The sequence below is a fragment of the Eretmochelys imbricata genome, chromosome 14, assembly GCF_965152235.1.
Source record: "Eretmochelys imbricata isolate rEreImb1 chromosome 14, rEreImb1.hap1, whole genome shotgun sequence".
NCBI classification, from domain to species: Eukaryota; Metazoa; Chordata; order Testudines; family Cheloniidae; genus Eretmochelys; species Eretmochelys imbricata.
The window spans coordinates 4,327,383-4,352,885 of NC_135585.1; the positions used below are offsets into that span (position 1 = coordinate 4,327,383).

The 25,503-nt window shown below is 48.2% G+C and overlaps 1 protein-coding gene across 3 annotated transcripts in view; it reads left to right on the forward strand.

Annotated features, from left to right (window-relative positions):
* The window catches only part of SLC39A11 (solute carrier family 39 member 11), a 265,886-nt gene extending 240,754 nt beyond the window's left edge, over window positions 1–25,132 (forward strand). For all 3 annotated transcript variants that reach the window (XM_077833155.1, XM_077833157.1, XM_077833156.1), the window contains exons 8-10: window positions 19,406–19,504; window positions 21,693–21,851; window positions 23,327–25,132. In XM_077833155.1, coding sequence (XP_077689281.1) covers window positions 19,406–19,504; window positions 21,693–21,851; window positions 23,327–23,405 — 337 coding nt within the window. In that variant the 3' untranslated portion in view covers window positions 23,406–25,132. The remainder of the gene's footprint in view (window positions 1–19,405; window positions 19,505–21,692; window positions 21,852–23,326) is intronic.
* Window positions 25,133–25,503: the final 371 nt, after the last annotated feature.

Sequence of the window (25,503 nt, forward strand, 5' to 3'; positions counted from 1 at the left end):
GCATAGATATATATTTGTGTACAGCTGTAATATATAAATATATTACGTAACTATAAAACTATAGAGGTGTATATAAATATGCAGGTACATCTAGGATGAAACATGGCAGCTCTTTAACAGTGCACAGCACCACTGCAATCACATTCAGAACAGAAAATGGTTAATACTATATCCAGGTTAAACTCCTAGGGGTTTTCAGGTAGACAGACTGCTATTGTGCAAATTGGAATTTGTCCAGGGCTCAGATTTAAACACACACTCTCTTACATTTGGTACTTTGGGATGCACAGTGACACCCAGTAGGACAGTAGCTATTTTATGTCACATCCCAAAGATGGTACTGGTGTCTGTGTATCCAGTTTTCGCCAAGTGTCTTTTGCAGAATTTTCCAAGTACCAACCTTGGGTAAATGGGGCCAGGTGGGGAAGGGAATTTGCTGGTACCAGCTGGATCCCATGCACAGCAGTCAGATCTACTTGTGCAAGCACCCTTATCTCGCAGCAGGAGAAAGCGTCAAGCGGCATTCTCTGCTAAGCCACTAAGGTCAAAACGCGGAAAAAGAACGAGCGAGAAAGTGCGCGAAGAAATGGAACGTGTGCAGCTCATGAAACATTTCTTTGTGTTTCTCAGATAGAGGGAGATGTGAACTTTTACCCTGTGCATGAGCATGACTCATAAATCAAACAGTTATATAAATAAGAGGGAAGATAAGAATAAAGGTTTAAAAACACAGTGGAATAAGTAGCTGCTGCACAATGGGGGCACTCTGCAATATGGCCCTAGATAGGAGCCTGCCATAACAGAACAATTACCATCAATCTGCCCCGAACAATGGGAGCCTCTCTTGCTTATCACCCACTCTCAACCAACACTGGAGTTTTGAAACTGGTCTACTTGCTTTGTAGTACATCTGAGCAGAGGGCTTAGCATTAGCTGGTTGCCCAGGGTTGCATTTTCCATGGGTTTTGTGCTATGAGGTCCAAGGATAGGAAATTGTTCCTTTTCCCAAAGGGTCCTCAAGATTTTGTTTGCAGAGAGTTACCATAGCCGGAGACCATGTACAGACTGGGTGGGGACTCCATAGCTCCTGATGGTAACTCTGAGCCACTCTTCCAGTACGTCCCAAATGTCGTATTTAAAGCTTTCTTGACTGGCTGCCGTAGAGTGTTCTCCAGCTGCACCCCCAGCTCTGCAGCCCTCATTCTAAGGATGTTGGAATGATCTCCTTGTCTCTGTACCTAGATGTTAGTCCTCCTATCCCATCTAAATTGGTTTCAGCCCTCCAGCAGAGCGACTCGAAAATAGCCTTCCAACATGCCAGCAGCTTGTTGGGTTTGTGTTGGGGAGACTTGCCATTTGCCAGCTCTGTCATACAGCTGGGGGGCAAGTTCTGAAATGTCTTCATCCAGGTACTGCTGTGACTTTTTTATTTTAACCACAAGTTATGCAACAATAGGACTCTGAGACAACTGTTATATTGCTGGGGAGCTACTCAAAGGGGAAAGGGTCTCCACTGCCTGGAATGTTGTCATTTAAAACTCTGTGCAATGGGCATGAAATGCTCCCAAGCAAGAATTCACTCACTCCAGCTGAACCAATATGGTGCGTTGTGGGATCTTGGTGCATGACAGGAGGTATCGTTTGGCTGGGAGCCTGGGTCACAGAGTCCAGTAGGAGGATGGGACAAACTACAACTCCCAGGAGATACCACGGCAGCTCAATATTGACCCAAGCCGGTGTAGAATGTTTTAATTCAATGAAGCTAAGCCCCCCAACCCCACAAAAGGGCCAACTCATTCTGACACAGTAGGGAAGGGTCACTTCTCCCAATGTGCATTTGTGTGAGTGAAACCTTTCAGGAACAAACCAAGGATTCCTTATTCCTGTAATTATCTGATGATGGGAGTCTAGGCTGTTGGAAAGGGTCTGCTGTCACGAAGTTACGTTGCATTAAGTGAGTGATCGTGGGCCATTGGGGGATGGGAGAGGAGAGTGGGCAGAAAGGATAGGTAAGGCTACAACAGTAAACAGCTGTTGCATTTTCTCCTGCTCCTTTGAGGATAGGGCTGTGGGAGATCAGAATTGGAAGAACTGGAGAAAATTCCTCCCCTGAGGAAGCTTTTCACCCTTGCTCTTGTGAGCCAACAGTGGGCAAGTTGCTGTGCACCATGGTCTCTGCTTTGTTGCCTACGTTGGCGATGCCATGCTTCCGCAGGGACCTGGCTTCAGCAACTGAGGCTATTAGTATCCATTAGCAGCTGACTAGTGGGACTATGTTTGGAAAGCAAGAGTGAAGATATTTCTAGTCTTGTTTTAAATTAGCCCGCGTTGAATGTAAGTGGGATGGAATTCAGTTGACTTCAGTCAGTCAGGGTTTGATAGCTGGGAATATATTTCACACCAAGCTGTGTGCATGAAGACCCACTTTGATTTTCAGCTCTCCCTTTATTTCATATTCAGTCTCTGTTGTTATATCTTGGTTCAGCCTGCAGTTGGGGGATTGCCATTGTGGGCTCCCTGATCTGGGGGTGGGGCGGGGCAGGGCAGGGGGTGGGCAGTGGCTGTGGCAATGCAGAGGAAATTCTTTGCACAGTCCCAGGCTGTGTTTTCTCAGTCCAGCCAGAGAGAAGTTCTTCAGCGATGAGTGTCTGGTCGTGGGGGTTTGCTAGCAAGAATAGTCTTGGCTTCCCCAAACCCAAATCTCATTCCCTCCCTTGGGTCTTGAGAGTCCTCGTCCTCTTTTCGTCTTCCACCTGCCTCCATTTCCTTCTCCTCATCTCTTCCCCATGCACTGGTTCCTCTGCAGCGCTCCGTTCTGCTGCTACCTTTCTCCCCTCTGCTGGCATTCTAGGTCTTGGCCTCTCAACCTGAGGGCCCAGTTGTCTGAGAGAGACAGAGGAGAAATAAAGTCTGGTTTGGAGGCTGTCGTAGCGCTGCTTAGCAGTTAAGGCAGCTGCAGTAGACTTGGGGTCTTCTAAGCATCGCTACCTCCGGCCTTGGGAGGGAAAGCAAGGGTGGGGGGCCTTGGAATTGGGGAGGAAGAGAAGATCACCATAGGCTTTGCAGACCCCAAAGTGAGTTCTCTCCAGGGAGGACTCTTCTGTGTTAGAGAAATGGGGGTTGGGGGAACAGTTTGCACACTAAACATCCCCCTCCCAATTCTTCTATCGCGGTAGATATGCGGGCAATGGAGGTACAAGAATTCACCCTCACTGGCAGGCAATGAACAATAGGCTTTAGCAGCAGATATTTTGACATCTGAGGCCTGGAGAGACCCTTGTCTCATAGCAACTGCACGAGTTCCGACACTGCTGTTAATTTACTCTGTCCCTAGCTGGCTTGCTTGCCCGCTGTCAGCACTGAGCTCTTGGTTAGCATCCTCGCCCGCTCACCCAATCTGCTGTTTGCAAACAGGAGGGGAGGAACTGATGCCCGCTGGTACAATAGCTGATTGACTCCCTCCCACCATAAGGATGCTGGGAATGCCACTCAGAGCATTTTCCTCTAGCCAATTAAGCCCTACTGCTAATAGTTTGCTAGTTCTTCTTGATAAGGTTATCTGGCTGGTCAGCCCTGCCAGCTGGGCAGAGCAATACAGGGGCCACCAACAATGCAATAGGAACTGGTCACTTTATTTTAGTTAACTTTTTTTTTTTAAAGCATTAATGTTTAGCTAACAAAGGCATCTTTAACACGGTAGACGTCTGGAGCGAAACCTAAACCAAAATGCAGTTCCGGAGAAGAAATGTTCTGTTTGTTATAACTAAGAAATGCAACATAAAAATTATGACTTGCAATTGTGGTATTGTATAAACACTAAATGAAAAGAGCATATTGCCATGCCATTCCAGACACCGTGCCACTAAGGAGTGGTGCAGGAGGGTATATACTGTTGCTGCACTAAAACATGGGGAAACTGAAATACAAGGAATTTTCAGAGTCTGATTTTTTCGCCCACTGAAGTCAAGCGAAAACCAGGCCGCTACAACCTTGTCCAAGGCTTCAGCCTATTACTGGCAGTTCTGGGATTAGCGTTCAGTTCCTGGCTCCCAGACTAGTGTTCAATTTACTAGCTCTTGCAGGCAGATTGCAACGGTGATCAGGAAACGCATGTCCCTGTTAGGGTTTTCTTACTGTTCATTGGCTTGAGTCTGTGCCCTCCATAACAAAGCGCCGCTTGATTTCAGTGGTTCAGGATCTGGCTCTAAAATCCCGCTTTTTTTACAGGGTTGTTTAACATCGGTTTAGTCAGTAAAGCATTAAATAACTCAAAAACAAGAAAAACGCATTACAAAAGCACCTCTCACAGCTATGTGTACAGCCTAGGCTGACCAGGTGTCCGGTTTTGGACTGGAACACCCGGTCAAAAAGGGATCCTGGCAGCTCCGGTCAGCACTGCTGACTGGGCCATTGACTGTCTGGTTGGTGGTGCTGCCGCGCAGCAGGGCCTCTGCTAGCCGCTGTATGGCTTCCAGGTTGGGGAAGCAGCCAGCATGTCCGGCTCCTAGCCTTTGGGGCGGCCAGGCGGGTCCACGTGCTGCCCTGCCAGCAGGCGCATCTCCCATTGGCTGGGTCAGGGCAGGGGAGGAAGAGCGCTACTTGCGTGTGCTCAGCAGGTGGCTGTTGAGGGGTCGCGTGGCGCGCCCCTTTCCCAACTGCTGCCTGGACCTCTGCTCCTCCATACACTGCCGCACTCCCATTATGTCCCTATACACCCCTGTGCCCCGCACATCCTCATTCACCTGTAGCCTTCTGCCTCCCCCTGCATCTCCATCCACCCCACATACCCCCCCACACCCCCTCCTCTCTCCTTCACTGCCTCCTCTCACCCCCCACCCTGCTCTCGTCCTTGGCCTCTTTCCCTCCCCATCCTCTCTCCTCCACCCCATCCCCCACCTTTTCCCCTCCAGCCCACCCTCCTCCCTTCCCGCCTGGGTGATTTCCACAGCCCCTGGAAAAGTGTGTGAAAAAGTGTCTCCATGTAGGCAAGTGTGTGCATGCATGCATTGTATGTGTGTAAGAGACTGTGTCTTTGTGGAGGGAGGTGCGTGTATTGCCACGTGTGTGTGTACCCGTGTGAATAAAATTTTCAGCCTAACTCTTTGACTTTTATTCCTTTTGCTGGCTTGCGCATAAAAAAAATGATGACAAAATTCATTTCATAAGTTTTTAAAAGAGAAGGGAACTCTAAAAGAAACGTATTATTTCTTAAAGTGAATGTTGTTGACTAGTAATCGCAGAAGAGCCAACGTATCATACATTATCTCCCACCTTTATCTAGCTACATTATAAACTCTTTATTGCAGACACTCTCTTTTTATGTGTATGCCCAGCACCTACCACCCTGGGGCCCTGACCGTAGTTGGGGTCTTTAGGCACTAAACAGCAATTATAATATTAAATAATGTGGAATTATATGCGTTAGTGCCTGCTAGATGTGTACACATGAATACACGTGTATCTATCTGCATGTAGGTGTGGGAGTCGGTTTCTGTGGTTTGTGCTCGGTGGATTTGTATTTGGGCTTCAGGAGTGGGCCTTTAATGGACCCATTGCAGCTGTGATAATGTGTGGTCTTAATTGCACATATAAAATTACAATAACTTTAGTGAACAAAAACCATGGAGCTGATTACGAAAAATGGGAAGAGGGGAGGGAAAGAATCATGAAAACCTTGGTGAAATATCTTTTTTTTTCTTTTAATTACCCCTTTTCACTATTTTGCTGCCAGCTCTAGCGTCCTGTAACAAATAAAACCTGAACTTAGCATAATACATCTGTCAAAACCATAAATATGCCTGTTTGGGCCCTGCAGTGAAAATGAGCACATGAGAGAGGGTGGGAGAGAGCAAGCAACGGAGGGAGGGGAAATGAAGTCAGCGGGGGCCGGGGCCTTGGAAAGGGGTGGGGCCTCAGGGAAGGGGTGGGGCAGTGTGCGGGACAAGGGTGTTCGGTTTTCTGAAATTAGAAAGTTGGCAACCCGAGTACAGCCCCTAATGTGTTGCTGAATGACAAGTGGCATGGCCTAGAGGAGTAGGTGTGGGGCAGGGAAGCAGGATGGTTGAGAGTTCTATATTTCACACATTTGTGAGTGCACAGAACTGTGCCTGAAAAGCCCTGGGAGCTAACGCTTCCGGTCCAAGGGACACGAGATGCCATTGTGCTGTCTGCACTGGGTCGCGAGATTGTGCATTGATTTGAGTATGGGGAGGCATCAGCGTCATGCTACCAACCTCCTTAGCTTTGATAATCGACCCAGTATGGGAAACTGAAACTTACCATGAACTGTACTAGGATTTGCCGTGCCCGTTAGTCATTGTATTTATTTGTATATGATGCATTGTATCAGCATGTTTACTTTGGAAGTTAAGGTGCTTGTCAAATAAAATCCATGTGTATAAATGTCATTTACCAGCAGCAGTCACTTAACTTGGGCATGTAGGAATGAAATCAGGAGGGCCAAATCGCACCTGGAGCTGCAGCTAGCGAGAGATGTCAAGAGTAACAAGAACGGTTTCTTCAGGTATGTTGGCAACAAGAAGAAAGCCAAGGAAAGTGTGGGCCCCTTAATGAATGAGGGAGGCAACCTAGTGACAGAGGATGTGGAAAAAGCTAATGTACTCAATGCTTTTTTTGCCTCTGTCTTCACGAACAAGGTCAGCTCCCAGACTGCTGCACTGGGCATCACAACATGGGGAATAGATGGCCAGCCCTCTGTGGAGAAAGAGGTGGTTAGGGACTATTTAGAAAAGCTGGACGTGCACAAGTCCATGGGGCCAGACGAGTTGCATCCTAGAGTGCTAAAGGAATTGGTAGCTGTGATTGCAGAGCCATTGGCCATTATCTTTGAAAACTCGTGGCGAACGGGGGAATTCCCGGATGACTGGAAAAAGGCTAATGTAGTGCCAATCTTTAAAAAAGGGAAGAAGGAGGATCCTGGGAACTACAGGCCAGTCAGCCTCACTTCAGTCCCCGGAAAAATCATGGAGCAGGTCCTCAAAGAATCAATCCTGAAGCACTTACATGAGAGGAAAGTGATCAGGAACAGTCAGCATGGATTCACCAAGGGAAGGTCATGCCTGACTCATCTAATCGCCTTCTATGATGAGATTACTGGTTCTGTGGATGAAGGGAAAGCAGTGGATGTATTGTTTCTTGACTTTAGCAAAGCTTTTGACACGGTCTCCCACAGTATTCTTGTCAGCAAGTTAAAGAAGTATGGGCTGGATGAATGCACTATAAGGTGGGTAGAAAGTTGGCTAGATTGTCGGGCTCAACAGGTAGTGATCAATGGCTCCATGTCTAGTTGGCAGCCGGTGTCAAGTGGAGTGCCCCAGGGGTCGGTCCTGGGGCCGGTTTTGTTCAATATCTTCATAAATGATCTGGAGGATGGTGTGGATTGCACTCTCAGCAAATTTGCGGATGATACTAAACTGGGAGGAGTAGATACGCTGGAGGGCAGGGATAGGATACAGAGGGACCTAGACAAATTGGAGGATTGGGCCAAAAGAAATCTGATGAGGTTCAATAAGGATAAGTGCAGGGTCCTGCGCTTAGGACGGAAGAACCCAATGCACAGCTGCAGACTAGGGACAGAATGGCTAGGCAGCAGTTCTGCAGAAAAGGACCTAGGGGTGACAGTGGACGAGAAGCTGGATATGAGTTAGCAGCGTGCCCTTGTTGCCAAGAAGGCCAATGGCATTTTGGGCTGCATAAGTAGGAGCATTGCCAGCAGATCGAGGGACGTGATCGTTCCCCTCTATTCGACATTGGTAAGGCCTCATCTGGAGTACTGTGTCCGGTTTTGGGCCCCACGCTACAAGAAGGATGTGAAAAAAATTGGAGAGAGTCCAGCGGAGGGCAACAAAAATGATTAGGGGACTGGAACACATGATTTATGAGGAGAGGTTGAGGGAGCTGGGGTTATTTAGTCTGCGGAAGAGAAGAATGAGGGGGGATTTGATCGCTGCTTTCAACTACCTGAAAGGGGGTTCGAAACAGGATGGCTCTAGACTGTTCTCAGTGGTAGCAGATGACAGAACGAGGAGCAATGATCTCAAGTTGCAGTGGGGGAGGTTGGATATTAGGAAAAACTTTTTCACTAGGAGGGTGGTGAAGCACTGGAATGTGTTACCTCGGGAGGTGGTGGAATCTCCTTCCTTTGAAGTAAGGTCAGGCTTGACAAAGCCCTGGCTGGGATGATTTAGTCGGGGATTGGTCCTGCTTTGAGCAGGGGGTTGGACTAGATGGCCTCCTGAGGTCCCTTCCAACCCTGAGATTCTATGATTCTATGATCTGCAAGTCAGAGCTATTCTTTGATGCTTTGCAGATACACATTCCCCCCAGCCTCCCATATGCATGTTCTTAATAGAGGAAACCCCTTGCAATTGTGCAACAAGAAAAATTGGAATAACTAGGGATTGTACCTGGAAGAGAATGAGAGAGCTCACTGTATTACTGAGTTACTGCTGGTGCTGTTCTTTGTTAATATTAATATTTAACGAGTGAGAAGATGTGCCAGGTGCCTTATAGATAATAAAACAGGGTTCCTTTAGATTTACAATCTAAATTGTAAGCTCAATTTATTTAGTTTATCCAAGAGAAGGTGAAGAGGTGACTTGATCACAGTCTACATGTACCTATCCGTGAAAGAGATTTCTGGTAGTAGACAGCTGTTTCATCTAGCAGACAAAGGCCTAATGAAAACCAACGGTGGAAGGTGAAGCGTGACTAATTCAGACTAGAAATAAGATGCAAACTTTTAACACTTTGGGCAGTTAACCACTGGGACAACTTAAGTAGGGATGTTGTGGGTTCCGCATCATTTGAATTCTTTAAATCAAGACTGAATGTATTTCTAAGGTCTGCTGTAACTCAGGCAGGAGTTACAGGCCGGACGCAGAAGTCGCTGGGTGAGGGTCTGTGGCCCGTGTCATGCAGGAGGTCAGACTTGATGATCATAAAGGTTCCTTTTGGCCTGAAAATTGATGACTGACTAAACAACGTACAGACAGAGGGATGGGACACAACTAGAAGGACATTGATGGGACTCAGGTATGCCCGGCTGCATCAGACCAGAAGGTCCATCTACTCTGGTATCCTGTCACCAACAGCCTGCACCATCTTCTTTAGAAGAAGGTGCAAGAAATGCCACAGAAGGCAGCTATGGGATAACCTTCTACCAGATAAAATTTTCTCCCAAACCCCAATAGTTAGAGGCTGATTTAAACCCTGATACAGGAGGGTTTATATCTCTTCCAAAACTCTTGCTTATTTTATGGTATTTACTCTGATAAGTCTGGATAATCTTGTTTTCCATAAAGCACGTTCAATCCTTTTCTGAATGTTGTTGAACTCTTGGGCACCAGTATCTTGTGGCAATGAGTTCTACAAGCTAATTGTGCATTGTCTGAAAAAGTATTTCCTTTATCAGTTTTCTATATTTGGTCCCTTTCAGTTTCACTGTCTGTCCCCTTTGTGCCGTTTAAAGCTCCTCATTAGTGACACAATTTTGATGATGTTTTTCTATTAGCTAGTTTAGAATTACAGTCCCCGTTTCCCTCCCAATTTGCATTATTTGCTACGGAATGTCATGCAGTTTATCCATATTTTAGCAGTACTAGGGTGCAAACCCTGCCTCCGGGAGCAAATATGCTGGGCCCTAATCTGTCAGTCCACCTGTCAGTCCTGGAGAGAATTAACTATCCCACTACTTACAGCTAAAGCAGGGAGGATAGAAGAGAACTCCATAATTGTGGGGAATGTGTCCTGGTGGGATCAGAGCCCAAGATTGTGAGTCAGGACTTCTGGGTTCTGGTCCTAGTTTCATCTGTGTAACCTTGTGCAGTCCCTCTCTGTATAATGGGACTGATCACACTTACCTGGTCATAAGAGGAGGCGGTGGTTAGGGTGACCAATTTTATAGGGACAGTCCTGATATATAGGCGCCTATAACCCCCCAGTCCCTGTTCCAGTTTTTCACACTTGCTATCCGGTCACCTTCGTGGCTGTAGGCTTTAATTCTTTGTCATTTTTTAAGTGCTTTGAGATGAAAAGGGCTGCATAATTGGAAAAGAGAAATCTTTGGGAGTAAAACTTGCCCGCCTGTTTTGCAAAACATGCCTTTAAACTTGGAACATGTGAAAATTCGGTCGACAGCAGATCTGTGCGTGTGTGTGTCACCGGCTCGCTCATTCCTTGGCAGACAGCATTCTGTGCAAGCACCAGTCTCCAGAAGTCTCTTTACTCTCGTGTGAATCAGATTTGGAAATGAACACATTGTTCACCTATTTTTCCTCCCTGCTTCTCTGCCACACGCACATACACACTTTGCGTGAGAGGTTACAGTAAAGCAGAAGAAAGCCCTTGCGTGCTAAGGCAGCTGTGTGTGGAACAGGTAGGGCAGGTATGGGGAAGTGCTCAAGGCCCTGTGCTTACCACAGAGCTCCTTCCCACCTGCAGGTCCCGATCAAACACCTCGACAGGCAGCCGGAGTGGGAAGCCATGATGTAATCTTGGGAACCCACAACAATCGGCTCTTTCATGGCAAGACGATAACAATCAAAACAGTATGTAAGGGCCTGCCATGCAAGAATACACATGCATATTATACACTGTAGGGAATTGAAAGCCGTCGTGAAAAGGGGCTTGTTAAGAATATGTAGCCTACTTTCATAATCAGTTTGTAAAAGAATAGGCCCTTGAAAACAAGGGTTTAGGCTTATAGAAGGCTTTCTGTGCCTTGACCTTGCAAATATGCAGAGATGCCAACTTTTTCTGAAAGTGAACTAGGAGTTTCCCAGCATGGTGCCATACCAATTGGCAGGCAAGATTTGAAGGGTGGAACGTCCAGCTGCGGGTATGTGCCCCCAGGAACTATAATAGGTTATTTTCCTTTCCCTACAAAGCACTGCTCCTTGGTGGGGCTTAGAGAAGCAGGATCTGCAGCTTTGTTACCTTTTCTTCCTTAAAATTGCAGCAAAGCCCGGTGCTCTGTCCAGGGGCCAGCACCACCTTGGAACAGGAGTGCAGGAATGATAAAAGTTGTTTCCCTACTGTGTACTGGTGAGAATCCATAAGAATGGGCATCACTGAAAATACCCCGTGAACCTGTCCCTTCTTGGAGTTCGTGATGATAAAATAATGCCTAGCTCTTATGTGTGCTTTTTCATCCATGGGTCTCAACATGCTTTTTGAAGGAGACAAGGGTAATGGCCCCCTTTTTACAGTTGGGGAAACCGAGGCAGGGTAGACTTCCAAAAGCATCTAAGTGACTTAGGAACCTAAGCCCCAACTTCAGAAGTGGTTCAGGCCCTCAGGAGCCTCAGTCCCACGGACTTGCAATGAGACGTAGGCTCCGTAGTGCCTGAGTCACGTAAGGTATGTCGACACTGCAGGCAGACACACACCAGCTCTGCTGGAGCCAGCGTTCTAGAGATAGCAGTGTGGGCGTGGTGGCACGGGCTGGCTGGCTGAGTGTGGAGCCAGGGGTTGGGCTGATGTGTACTCAGGCGACTAGCCCGTGCCTTTGCCCATGCTGCAATGTCCACGTTGCTCTTTTAAGCATGCTAGCTCAAGCAGAGCTAGCCTGGGTCTGACTACCTGGGCTGGGAGGCACCTGCCCAGCTTCAGCATAGACACATTTGAAAATTCAGACACAACTGAAATGACTTGTCCAAGGTCACCCGTCAGCCAGTGGCAGAGCTAGGAATAAAACCCAGGTCTTCTGAGTCCCAGTCCAGTGCTCCACCTGCTAGGCAACACGTCCATCGTGTTCCCGTTTAAACCCACACGTGTTTGTACATTGAGCAGTTGTCTTGCCATCTGTGAAATGGGTTTATCATGGTGGAGACAAATGGCCCTGTCTGGTTGGATCTCGTTCATGTCATGTCTGCTTCTGATACCCACAAAGTAAATTATGTCACCATCTTCCTGCCTTTTGTAGTGGCACAAAAGTCACTCATGGCTGTGCATTTCACGCTGATTACTGTCCTGCTCAGATGGTTATGCTCAGTTATCCCCCAGTCACCTGCCTCTAGCTGTCCCCACACCCTGGCATACTGTAGTTACCCAGAAATGCACTTGGTTCAGACTGCTGGTACATCTGCTTTACAGCGTGTCCTCTTTGCAATAGGAGGAAGCCTTCCAAGTATCTCCACCTATTTCCTTCATAAGGAACCCTTTGTTTCCCTGATACACAATGCAGCTTTATTTGGTTCAGTCTCTTTCCTCCCAACTGTTTCCCAGAAAACTCTTCACAGAGGTAGGGAGAAAATATGAGGTGTGTATGTGGACTTGTACTGGGAAGGTCAGGCTTTGGACTAGAAACTTCTTCACCTCGGCACCCAAACAGCATAGGAGACACCCTCTTATACAAACAAAGGTGACCTCTGAGCAGTGCATGGCCATATACTTTCTGTGCTGTGAACCAAGGCGAAGCAAGTGAGAAGGGGTCTGTTCCCAGACTCCGTATGCTGTTAATGAAGTATTTGCACCCAGGTACAAATAGTAGTGTCTGGGAAACTCTCAAGGCCCGAACGAGAATGCGAGGCCGTGGCCAAGGTATTACGGAGGTGACAAGAGGCACTAAGATTCCCTGTGGTGGCAAGAGGCAGAGAATGGGCTTCTGGAATGGGAGAGATGAAAGAGGAAGCAAGGGGACCTGTGGATGAGCAGAGAGGAAACCAGGAGCCTAGCAGAATGTGAGATGGCCTTTGCCTGAGTCCAGACCCTAAGTAGCAGAGTCAGGAGGGAGCAGAGAACAGAAAGAGCCTAGCTTTGGAATTCAGGAATTCCCAGGTTCTAATCCCCATTTTTCCAATAGCACTTTAGGTTCCCTATCGTCCGTTAGATGGGATAACACTCACCTCCCTCCCACTATAATCTGCAGGTTAATCAGGAACTGGGTTTCCAGCCAGAGTTTCCCCCTTTTTACAGTTTTCAACCAAGTCTGAACCCCAAACCCAGCAAGCCTTCTCCAGTGTGATCTCTGCAGCCTGCTCCCTTCAGCGCGACTATGGCACTCCTGTCACCTGCTAGCTTGTGTCTGAGCATAGTGCTGGCCCTTGTCCCTCACAGGACAGTACCCACTAAAGCCCTGTCCTGTGGTGCCAGTGGGGCCTGCCACTGCTGAGCACAGAGAGTGCGTGTGAGAGTCCGGAGAGCATGCACAGAAGAGGAACCTGAAGGGAGGTGTTTGGGGGGTCCCACCTGGAATCGTTGGCAAAGTTTGACTTCTGTGTTTGGGATGGCAGCCTCAGTCATGCCAACGGGGCCGGGCATGGAGAAGCAATTCCACATCTGCCCAAGGCTTTCAGTTTGGTGGGGGGGGTCAACGCTCCTCCTGCCCACCTCCAAATTATGCCCGTGCCTGGAATGGAAGGAAAGGGGAAAATAACAGAAACAGGCTGTAGCCCTAGCAAGGAGCAAAGCATGCAGATGCTCAGAGTTTTCTGCCCTTGGGGAAAGAAGAGCATCTTGATACATTTCCACTCAGAATATACTTTGAATAAACTTTGGGGGTTTGTGTCAGGTCTGCTTTTTATTAGTGGGGGCTGGGAAAGGGATAAATGCTTCAGCTTTCGGCTTCTCTTAGCTATAATGCAGAAATCTTTAGTCTTTGCTAAATTTCCCTTTCCCACATCTGCCCCTCACCTCTCTCGTGCTCTACCCCATCACAGCTTTCTCACAGTCTCTCCTTGTTTTAAGGCAGCCCAGTAGTGAAAGCTCAGAGGGGGTGGTGGAGGGGGAGTGGGGAAGAGAGACCTCGGGGGGTTCTTTTTGTACAGACCCCTTGGTTCACACTTCCCTCTCCCATTAATTTGTTGTGGTCGGGACCAGTAATAGCTGCTTTGTGCTAAGGCAAGTGAAGGAAGGGGGGGAAAAACCCAGCACACAGACAGTGGGTCCACTGTTTTCTATAAGGGATGTTTTCCCTGACGCCCCCCCCCGTGAATAAAGTTTTGATTGTAATGGTCTGTCCTGGTGAAGGACACCCACAGCCTCTCGCTTGCTCATCTGTAAACCATGTCAGAAGTTTAAACAACCCAGAGAGATTTTTCTCACCTGTCTGATTTTACTAATAGGAACACAAGTGTTTAAAGCTGCGAAGGGAGCTTTCAGCCACTGGCGAAAGAACGAAACCAGCCCTTGTGGGCCTGCGTTTCAGGTCTGGTCGGCTGCTGTGCAGTGCAGGCAAGACCTTCGCTAGGACTCTCTGCCTCAGCTGTTGGCTAGAGCTGAAGTATCTCTCCAGACTCTGTGATGTCTGCCTGTGGGTTATGGACCTCAGGAATGCCTGCTCGGGGATTGCTACCCACTGGTCTCTGCGGCTCAGATTCACTCTGGCATGACTTCATGGACTTCAGTGGAACTGTACCCGCTGTACCAGTGTTGCATTTGGCCCCCCGTGTCTACTTGGAAACTGAAGTCATGGAAAACTTGATACATGTTGGGAGAAAATCCTTAGCTTCACTGAAGTTCTAATCTGACTGTCGGTGCGGAGGTGGGGCCCCTTTTATTCTTGCGACAGGGTGATGTCGCGCTGTTGTGCCGTGTTGCACTGGTGTTACACAGTCTCATCGTGCTGCTACGCACGGCCGCAGCCGCACTGTGATGGGGTGGGAATTGGAAAGGCGGCCCATGGATCAACGCTGCGGAAGTGGTGACCTGGGCATCAGGTCAGCAGCTGGCCCATCTCCATGCACTTCAGTGGAGTTGAGCTTCCAGTGCCGGTGTCAAGTTGTGTTTATCCTGAAACCAGAGTTATGGAAAACTTCAGGCCTCTTGGGAGAAATCCTAGCTGCGTTGATGTCAATAGAAACTTTGCCATGTCCTTTAGTGAGGACAAGACTGCGCCCCGTGTGTGTGTGTGTAGCCACGTGGAGTCTTCTCCCAGGCTGCCCCATATGTGTGGGATGTGCTCACCGTGCAAAGCCACCTCACCGTTCTCCTTCAGATGTCTTCTTTAAACCTCTCCTCGGCCGTCATGCTTACACAGAGCTTGGCAGTGGGTGTGCTGCGGTCAGGATCCTCTCACTGTTGCTTGTGCTCTCTCAACTTGCTGTTTATAGCCTTACACTCGGGTTGTAAGTTCTTTAGGGCAGGTATAATAGTGTCTGCTAGCTGTTTGCACAGCACCCAGCACAACGGGGCCTGGCCTCTACCCACGACTTTAAAGCCACTAATAACGATAAAACCTATCACAGTGAGGCTTGAGTCGAGGACCTCCAGTGCTGTCAGCCTCTGCCATTGCTGCGAAAGGAGTTACTCTGCTGGCTGGTATCGGCAGTAGACTCTCATCTGCTTTTGCACACCGGGGAGAGACGGGCCCGCTTCGTCCTGGTGCGGTTTATATTTGGGCAAGTCGGCTTCTCTCCCCTTATTAACAGTTCAGATCATGCCGAGCATCTCAGCCCTGCTGCCGTGTTGTGGAGCTAAATGAATGGATGCTGGTGAAACTTGCCAGTGTCCTCCCATAAAAGGTACTGTAGAAATTCAGAGGAATATATGTTTCACCCAGGGTAAATTCCCAATGGTCAATGCTGGTTTTCACAGCAACTATGCTGATTTCCTACCTCCCCACCGACCGTAGGCAAAAACGGTTGATTTGTCATTTTTCCAGAGGGGAGGAAGAAAATCCAAAACCAAAACACATTGTGCTCAATGCGCACAATGTGTTGGTGCTCACTAGAGAGTTCTGCCTTTGGTTTGCAGCCCGGATTGCTAAATTCAGAATTGTGTGCGGTGAGGGAAGCAGTACGGAAATAAGCGAGCTCTGGCAGAGATCAAAACTGAGGCACATTGGTAGAAACATAAGGGTGCAGGGGCTCAAGACTGGCTCAGCAGAAGGTGTGGCGGATTAGGACTGAGCTTCATTGCAGAGCTGAATGAGGTCCCAAGGCTGGCTTAGGAAGCAGCATTGCAGGGGAGAGGGTGCGATGGCAGAGTGTGGGTGGAGGAGGGTTACTGTAGGGCAGCACTGAAGCTTTTTGGCAGAGCTGCAGAAGGAGAAAAGCTCGCCCAGCCTTTGCCCAGACTGTGCCCTCCAGGGTACTTAGTCCCTCGTGTTCATGACATCAAACCCAATTGTCAAATATGGGTGTGGGGGAAATAAGTGAAGCTTTTGTTTCCTTTTCAAGGGTAGCTGGTGGAAACCTCACATGAAAGAGATTGCAAAGGGGTGAAAATAGTGTTCCCAGACTTGAGCAAAGTGAGATCCAATAGGTAGATAATGGTGCACGTGAGCCCATGGTTTTGTAACAGCCGTCTCGGCACAAGCCATGCCAAGATTTTTATGTAACCAACGGGGCAGGGGAGGCAGCGTGCGTCTGAAGCTATCCTGAAATGCTCAGATTCTTAATGCAAACCAAGGCTCCATCCTGATTGATTCTCCTTCCCTTCTGGACATGTCTGACAAGTTTGTTTACTTTGCAGTACTTCTGGGGTTTGTTTAGAGAGACGTATTTTTTTTTATTGTCCCTTGACAGTTCCTGGTTGGGGGGGCATCTAAAGGGGCTGCTCTGTGAGCTGTCAATGGTTTTAAAACTGGAGTGCAAAAGTGACTGGGCACCAAACCACAGCTACTATATTAACAGTGCTTAAAAAATCCATCCTCTCTAAATACGGAAATCTGATTTCCATTTTTAGTTATTTTTCAGAAGGTCCCTTTGCTGCACCAATGACAAATCCACAGAGAAACGTGTGCAAAGCCACGTGAAGTAGCCACATAAGTTTATCTGAAGAGAAAGCAACGCCCTGCCTTTGTGACGTTGTCGTGACCTGGCGAGCTTTGTGTTGTGACGTCGCTCAATGGCTGCATTGCAGTGTTGCTATGCTCCAACGGGATTTCAGCGGCGGCGGGAGAGGGGTTTGTGATTCCTTGCAGGACATTGGATGGACCTGTGGGAACATGAGGCTATCCTGGGGAATTTGGGGGGAGTGGAGAGACTCAACCCCAGTTACTATTTCCTGCATCTGTGAGGGTACCTAGGATGATGTCCTCCTGGATTCCTGATCCTAATGAAGAGGTTCTGGCACCGTGGTGGCCGACTTTGGGAAGAACGACCTAGTCAGCATGTCTACCTGGAGCATCTAAGCCTAATTCCTGGCTCACAATTTGCTGCACTGTGGCAACCTTCCATTCTTAGGAGCCGGCCCAACTAACTCTGGTACTCTTAAAACACAGGGCATTTCCAGCGCCTCGTCTGCCCTGAGTCAAGGACAGAAATCCCCCACTTGCTTGGGAGGACAAGACATTTCTCAAGCGGGCTGGGGTCCTTAAATGTTTGCAAAGGTTTTTTAAAGCCTTGTAAATGTCCTGCCTCTTCTTCCCCTGTAAACCGAATCACCCTCCTTGTAAAGCTTCTTTTTTTTCCCACTTGGCAAAGCTGGGCTCCACAAAGGCTGATTTTTTTTAAAATGACTTTATGACCAAGTGCTCTCGTCCCCCTTCCCAGCCTCCCTCCCACCCCCCATCCATGTGCCCTGTGCTCCAAATGGGGCGCCCGCTGTCCTCATTGCCATACCAGCTGGTTGCTGCTGAGGGTGGCCTAGGAAGGAGCATGTTTGCATTTCGACGCTCCAAAGTGCTTGTCTAGGCCAGGCGCTGCAGGATCCGTTCTTCAGCGCCCAGCTGTCAGAACAGCTTCTCCCCACACAAGCTAGCCTGCTTGCGAGCTTCAAAATCCTGCCTCCTTGCAGATGAAGGGCTGCGGTTAGCACTGTCATGAAATTAGAGGCCAACAAGCAAAACCACCATCACTTTCCCCACTAGCTCAGTCATTAGGAGCCAGCCACTGGGGCTGGACAGGGTGCTTTCCTGCCGGTGTTAACTGCTAGATGCTGGAGCAGCGAGGAAGTTGGGAGTATTCCCTTCTGCAGCCACCCAGGACGGAGTGGGTACCAGAATGGAACTCAGGGACCGGTCTGTGCCTGTTTCTCAGTGTTGATTCCCCAGTGCTGCGCTTTGGGCACCTTATTATCCAAGCAGGGTCACCTGCTCCCACGGCTGAAGTTTAATGGGGCGGTCTCCGGAACAGCAAGGAGCGGAACAGAAAAGCGGGGCCGGAATACTGGGGAAAGCAGCAGCCCTGAGGCAGTTGCAGGTCCGGATCCTCCAGGGTGAGTTGCAGACTCAGATGCCAGTTCTGTTTCATCTGACCGCCTGCAGGCTTTGGACCGGCCTGTGTCTTGGCCATTGTTTAACGTCTCAGCTGCAGGATAGTGCATCTGGGGTACTAGTGCATCAGTGGCCAACTTCTCGTTTGGGGGTGGGTGCAGCAGCTTTTCTAGTGCAGCATGCTTCTCCCCTCTGGGTGATCCAGGCTCTGAATGTGAGCAGGGTTTGTTTAAAAGTTATATATATATTTTTAAAGCCTGTAGGTTAAAAACACACGACCCTACAGCTAGTGCAGGAGGGGATAAAAGCAAACAATAGGGTGACTGTGCAACCATGCAGACAATGCGGGAGATGAACAGTAAACGAGAGAGATTAACCTCTGCATTATCTGATGTAGGCTGCAAGCGGAGCTTGTTTGACTCGACCTCCCGTAACAGCAGAGGCATCTCAGAGAGGAGGAAACTGGCCCCTTTCGGAGAGCTAGCAAAACAGGGCTGCCTCTGAAGACTTATGGGGATCCCTGTTCACATCCGCAGGTGTAGCCCAGTATGTCCTTTCATTCCTCCTCATGTGGCACCAGCTGGGAGGAGTGGGAAATCCATTTTGGTGGTAACTGGGTTGGGCCACAAACTGGTCCCTGGATCCCAGGGCTGCTCTACCTTGGCTGTCCGATCTCCCAGAATAACCCGTGTATTGGAAGGACAGTTGTCTGAATAGGCAGTTCTCAGTGCAGCCTGGCTTGCAAAGTGGAGCAATAAGGGAGAGTATATTTGCACTGCATGGGATTCCTTTGCGCCTTATCTTTCTTTCTCCACCCTTGTTAACTTCCCACAACGTAACCCAAATCCTTGTGGCTTTGCCTCTCCCCCAGGAACACCCTTCAGGGCCCCCCCCACGCCCCCCCTGTCATCTTTGCCTTTCCTTAATTAGTCAGTGGGTCACTCATGAACAACTCGAGGCTCTCCCTGTTCAACAGCCAGGTCTGGTCAAGAGTTCGGAGCATAAGGCTGGGAGTTGGAAAGTCTGGGGTTTTGACTGGTTGTGTCCTTGGGCAAATCTTTTCATCTCATTCTCCGTTGCTTCCAGGGGTTGACGGACGTGGAATACTTTGAAGATAAAACTTGCTCTAGAAGTGCCTTGTGTTAACATGATTCGATTAGTCCCCAAGGGCTGAAAGCACTTACATTAAAGAGACGTTCTTAATAACTTTTTTTTAAGGCCTATCCTGCCCTGCCCTTCTCCTCCCAGAGGAATGATATGTAACATGTATTGCTTTTATTTCGGTAGGAACTTAGCAATTGGGATTGGAATTCAGAATTTCCCAGAAGGCCTTGCTGTCAGCCTTCCTTTGCGTGGCGCCGGATTTTCAACATGGAGAGCATTTTGGTAAGTAGTGCTCCTTCTAAAATGTTCTTCAAGCTTTGAAACGTGTTTCCCGTCAAGCCATTTCCCAGCTGCTATTGCTGCAGGTTGCCTATAACGTGCTGCTCTCTATGCAGTGCCGTGTTGCTAGTTCCCATTCAGGACTCCTCAGCGGCTTGGCTGTGTTTGGGGAAAAGCTCTTCCATTTTAAAGCTTTCTCCAGCCTTTGTGTACTGGGTGGCAGCTCTGGGAGCAGTGCAGGAGACAGGGTCTTGCTGGTCCAGCATTACTACGCTCAGCAACTGATGTTTTCACGGTGATCAGACGTTGTGGGGCAAGCCACTGGTGCAGCTCATGTTCATTCCAACTTGGAAGAAGGAAAACAACCACTAGTATGTTCTGTCTCCTGTGGCCACACTGCCGCTGTAGAATAGGCGAGGTTTGAACTGTGGTCCTCGGTAGCAGTGGTTGCAAGTGTCTTGGGATGGGGTGGACTCGGGGGGCCAAATGAAGACAAAATAGATGAACAAAAGAGAGCGTGATGCTTAAATCGGATTTCTACTGCCTGCAGAGTCACCTCTCCTGTGGGCTGACCCCCTTGTGTCTGCTCTCCTGCGTCACACTTCTAAGGCCGTTCAGAGAAGGATACAAGTGGGTCCACCAAGGCCAGAGCCTATGCCACAACTCAAACTTTCTTTGTTGCTCCAACACATTTACAGAAATTTAACTTCTGACCTTAAAGTTACCTTCTCTTCACTGTCCAGCACGGCAGGGCCATCCTTTCTGGCCTGTCTTAAGGCCTGGCAATGCTAAAAATACAACCATGTTTTCTCTAGCCAGTTTTTGATGCTCTTATCTGATCTGCTCGTGCCAAACACGGTTATTCACACCGCTCCCATTTGTTGCCCATGTTTGTGCAGCCATACCTCTCCCGTTGCCCAGTCGTGTTCATCTCAGTGCATTCTGGGAAATTCTAGGCCGCTATCCCCGTAGTGTCACAACAGCGAACAGCACCTGAAGGACATCTGCACAAAGCAGCACGAGTGCATTCTGGGATCTCTGACCAGACAGAGAGCTGGGAGGAAGGAATTAGACTGGCATGGTTAGAAGGTCTAAGCGCTGCAAAGAAACAGGGGAGTTGGACCAGTTACAGAAGGACAATCTAGGCTTCCAGCAAAGGCAACACATTGTTAGCATCCACAGCTAAGGACAGAACTTTAATCATCAAACGGTGTTTAGAGTCATGCGACCAACTGGCTACACCAGGGATCAGCAACTTTTGGCCCGTGGCCCGCCAGGGTAAGCCCCCTGGTGGGCCGGGCCAGTTTGTTTACCTGCCGTGTCTGCAGGTTTGGCCAATCGCAGCTCCCACTGGCCCGGTTCGCTGCTCCAGGCCAATGGGGGCTGCGGGATGTGCTGGCTGCAGCTTCCCTCGGCCCACGCCGCTTTCTGCAGACCCCCATTGGCCTGCAGCGGTGAACCGCGGCCAGCTGGAGCCATGATCGGCCCAACCTGCAGACACGGCAGGTAAACAAACTGGCCTGGCCCACCAGGGGGCTTACCCTGGCGGGCCGTGGGCCAAAGGTTGCCAATCCCTGGGCTCCACAGTCAGCAAAACCTTGTAGCACAGATAGGACCTAAAGAGGGAAAATGGACGTGTTCTGAAGGGATCCCCACTCCAGACTTCCTTCAGCAGTGGTCCAGTGCTTAGCTGATTCACAGGGCCCACTGCGTGGAGGGTAGCGATAAACTGGGTGAAGGAGAGACCGACTGGGGGAAAAATTAGAGGATTGTTTGCCTGTCTGGAGCCAGATGTTCCCAAGTCTGTCTGCAGCCTTTCGTCACCTTCCAGATGAAAGGAGGGGATCTGTCTTCTGCTGTGTTTGCTCAGGAAGGGCTCAGATGCTCTCCTTTGTTTTGCAAGGGCTGGTAAACATCTCTTTTTCTTCACACAGGTGCGGGGGTGGGAAAGCAGGTTTGCATCCGCTCTGCACTCTCAAAAGCAGGGCAGCCTAATGCTAATCAGAACCTGCAAGGTGCATTCTGCATTTACAGACTTCATAGCTCCATTTAATGGGATGTATCCATGTCCTGAGTGGGACGATTGAGCCCTTGGGGTCCAACAAACACCTGCACTATGCTGGGTACAAAAAGGGGTAAAGGAAGGTTTTCCTGTGTCCCTTCAGGGCTTTTGATCTTGGTTCTCTTACAGGTACGGACAGCTAAGTGGCATGGTGGAACCTTTAGCTGGTGTCTTCGGTGCCTTTGCCATGGTTCTGGCAGAACCCCTCCTCCCCTATGCTTTGGGCTTTGCTGCTGGTGCTATGGTCTATGTGGTCATGGATGACATCATCCCAGAAGCACAAACCAGGTAAGGGAAATTACTCTGCCAATTGCCTAGCTGCCAGCACCCTGAAGCCATGTTCATTGGCTGGCCTTTGCTTGTGACTAAATTCTCTTTCCTTCCTCGTCCCATGGAAGGGTATGCTGTAGTGCAAAGGAACACCTTGGGGTCTGATCTGCGAGGACCATGGAGCATTTGCATTAAGAGGGCACATGCCACTTTACAAGCTAGCACTGTTAATAGCATTTCAGCCATTTGCCAACAACTGTCACACCTCAGAGATGTGTTCTTAAAAACAGGTTCCATCCACACCCTGGCTTATACCATGTGGCACACACGTGTGAAAGCCCATTTCCAACAAGCAACAGGATGCAAAGCCATAATGAACTGTAAGGAGGTTTCAGGGTAGCAGCCGTGTTAGTCTGTATTCGCAAAAAGAACAGGAGGACTTGTGGCACCTTAGAGACTAACGAATTTATTTGAGCGTAAGCTTTCGTGAGCTACAGCTCACTTCATCGGATGCATTGATGAATTAAGGAGGTTGACTGCTCTCCTTATTTTTGCTCAAGATTGGCAGAATTTTGCTGCTCCTGTTGTTTGACTGTGAATGTTTTTGGAAAAGAGTTATTTTTTAAATACATTTGCTTTGCTGAGGGAATTATCAGGTTGCAATTCACTGAACTGGTGTGAGATGTAGCAGGAGTGGCTCTTTAAGATATTTGTCTTTTGGAGCTGTCCCTCCATGCGTGTGGCTTGAAACTGTTATCACTGAACAGTTCTATTGTAATAACGCTCTGCCCGAAACTGGTTGGACCCCATGGTGCTAAGTGCTGTATGAAAATACTATGAAGGACTGTCCTGGCCCTGAAGAGTTTACCATCTAAAAGACAACAGGTGGGTGAGAGAAACAGAGTGGGGTGGGAGAGACGTGGTAACAAATAAATACAGTGGAAGGCGCACAATGCTTAACCAATCTGTAGCAGTGATTGCAGCTGTCAAGCTACTCACTATAAGGGGTGTCAGCTCCCCACTTCTAGCTTAGGAATTATGTATAAATTATGCAGGAAACAATGAGTCTGTCCCTCCCTGATTCCGTTTATTGCCTCAGTGAGATGTTAGGGGAGAAAATTGCATTCGAGAACTGTGGTTAAGGTTCTCAAAGCCACCTAGGAGAGTCGAAGACATGTCCCCCATTCATTTGAATGGAATTGCATGTCTGAATCCCCAAGATGGCTCAGCCTCTCTCTGAGGTGGTTCAGGTGCTGAGGAGAGGAGGGGAAGAACCCTTAACTCTATCTCCCAAAGGATCAGCTTGGATGAGTCTTATTTTGACTGGAGGAAAGGGTCAGCATGAAGTAAGGCCTTCAAAGAGATGGGGGAATAAAGAGGATTTTGGAAGATTCCCTTCTTTTCACAGGTGAGAAGTAAAGACAACTCTGCTGTCCGCCTGAAAGGACATTCTGAAACATAGGCGCTCACTCCCTCTCCTTTCCTCCTTGCAGTGGCAATGGGAAGCTGGCTTCCTGGACCTCCATCTTAGGGTTTGTGGTGATGATGTCCCTGGATGTTGGACTTGGATAAGGGCGGATTTACTGTTGGCCAACGGAAGATGACATCTGAGCAATTTGCATGGCAGCAGTTGGAACTGGAAACTTTTCTTCTTCTAGATTTTTTTTTTATATATATATATATTGATTAGGTTTGGTGTTGATTATCTATGATTTTATATATATATATATTTTGCTGTAACATAACATTGATTGTTTTCAAAGCACAAAAATTGGTGGCTCCTTGCAGGTCCTAGGTTTCCTTTGCCACCAAATTCTTTCTCTTCTCGACTGGGTCGTCGATAAAACATACATCAGCCAGGCTGCAGTTTGTGGTTTACTTTTCCTCCGATTTTTGGGCATTTCCATAATGGTCAAAGTTCTTTTGGTTTTGACCATACTTGTTCTATATGCAGTAAGAGAGTCACAGTCAAATGTCTAAAGAGGCTCCTGATTAAGTAGTAGAGCAATTGATGGGTAAGTTTGTGTGGTGTCTAAACTTCTGAAATCTATCTTGGAAGTATGGAAGTGCCAGCACTAAGATGGGAACCTTCACAAATAAGTGTGTAGCAGCATGTCTAATACATACTGCTGGGGCTTGAGAAATTTTTAGTGGCATCATCTGTTTTGATGGATACAAGTAATCTGAACCAACAAAAAATGAAACCTTGAGAGAATCGTATCAAGATGTAGAAGCGAAGACGACACCCGTTTTCCCTGCTGGATATGTCTTCTTAATGGGGCCTTACGCCAGGATAGTCCAATGGGCAATTCTTTGCCTCTTCAAAAAATTGAAAGAGGACATCTGTTTTCTAAGGTGCAATCTTTTAGGATGCAAGCTGTGATTATACAGATTTGTTCGTAAAGAGCTACATGACTCTGTAGTATAGCAGGGTCCATTACCCACATGGGCCAGTGGTTTTGTTTCATAAATTGCTGTTTTATGGTTGCTGTTTCAAATCAGAGTGAAAATCTCCACAAAGTGTTGATTTATGCTCTTCCCAGAAGTTGGCCTGTTAGTGTGGTCCTCCAGTGAAGGAGTCCATGTTAGTTTTCGAAGGATAAATCTGGTCCTCATGACAGCTTTCATTTTCCCCAGCACTCATCCGATTAATTCATTGCCCAACATGAAAACTCAACAATGCACCGCCTTGGCTTTTTTTTCTCCCACTTTCCAAATGTGTGTTTGGCTAACAATGGCTCCCGAACATGCAGAGTAACTTGTTTTAACAGATCAGGAGCAAGCCCTGCTTCTCTGAGACAGACGCGCGCTCGCACAATGAGCATGATGGAATTTGACTGTTTTGTACTAAGCTGAATAATGAAAAGCAGAGGTCAAGATAATGATGGAGAACACACATCCCTGTTCACTTTCTAGGCAGGCTGTTCTCCCCCATCAAAATGGGGTTTGATTAGACACTTGGGCAGGCACAGTAAGTAGCTGGATTGCCTGGCTGATATCTAGGCAGCTCAAGCCCTCCCGGCTTATGTTCGTAATATGTATGCCACAGAGATTCACGGGCCATGTACGCCGGAGACAGTCTCCCAGTAAACGATAAGTAGATCCTCCTAGAGAGGCTGTAGGAATGCAAAAGGACTAGGCACTAATGAACTAAGTTAAAACCATTTAATTGTGGTTCGGTTCAGTTTGTTGGCTGGATTTTGTCTGTATTTATTTGTACGTCATTCTGAATAATACAAAAATGCTGGTTGCCAATGGACCTGACCTTTTAACTGTGATTAGTTTCAATAAATGGGAAATTCAGAGTCTTTGCTGACTTATTTTGCTGCAGTCGATCCTTCCCTTTTCTTCTCCTCCCTGCATTTTATTACATTCCTTCCTCGTAATTCAATTCTTTCCGGTTTGCCTGAGGTCTTTATTCTGAGACAGTCCAAAAATAATGCACCTCAAGTTGCAACAAACACCTTATTCCCCCCTTCCCCCACCACATGTACTCCCCCCACCCCCCTCCATCATCAAGGAGTAACCTCTTCAAAGAGAAGTCCTATCAGCTGGCATCAATATCTAGATTCATACTGCAGGGAGTTCACTGTTCGTTGGATTTGCCATGCCACATCAGATCACTGATCCATCAAGTCCTGCATCTGACACTTGTCAGCTCCTGGGGCTT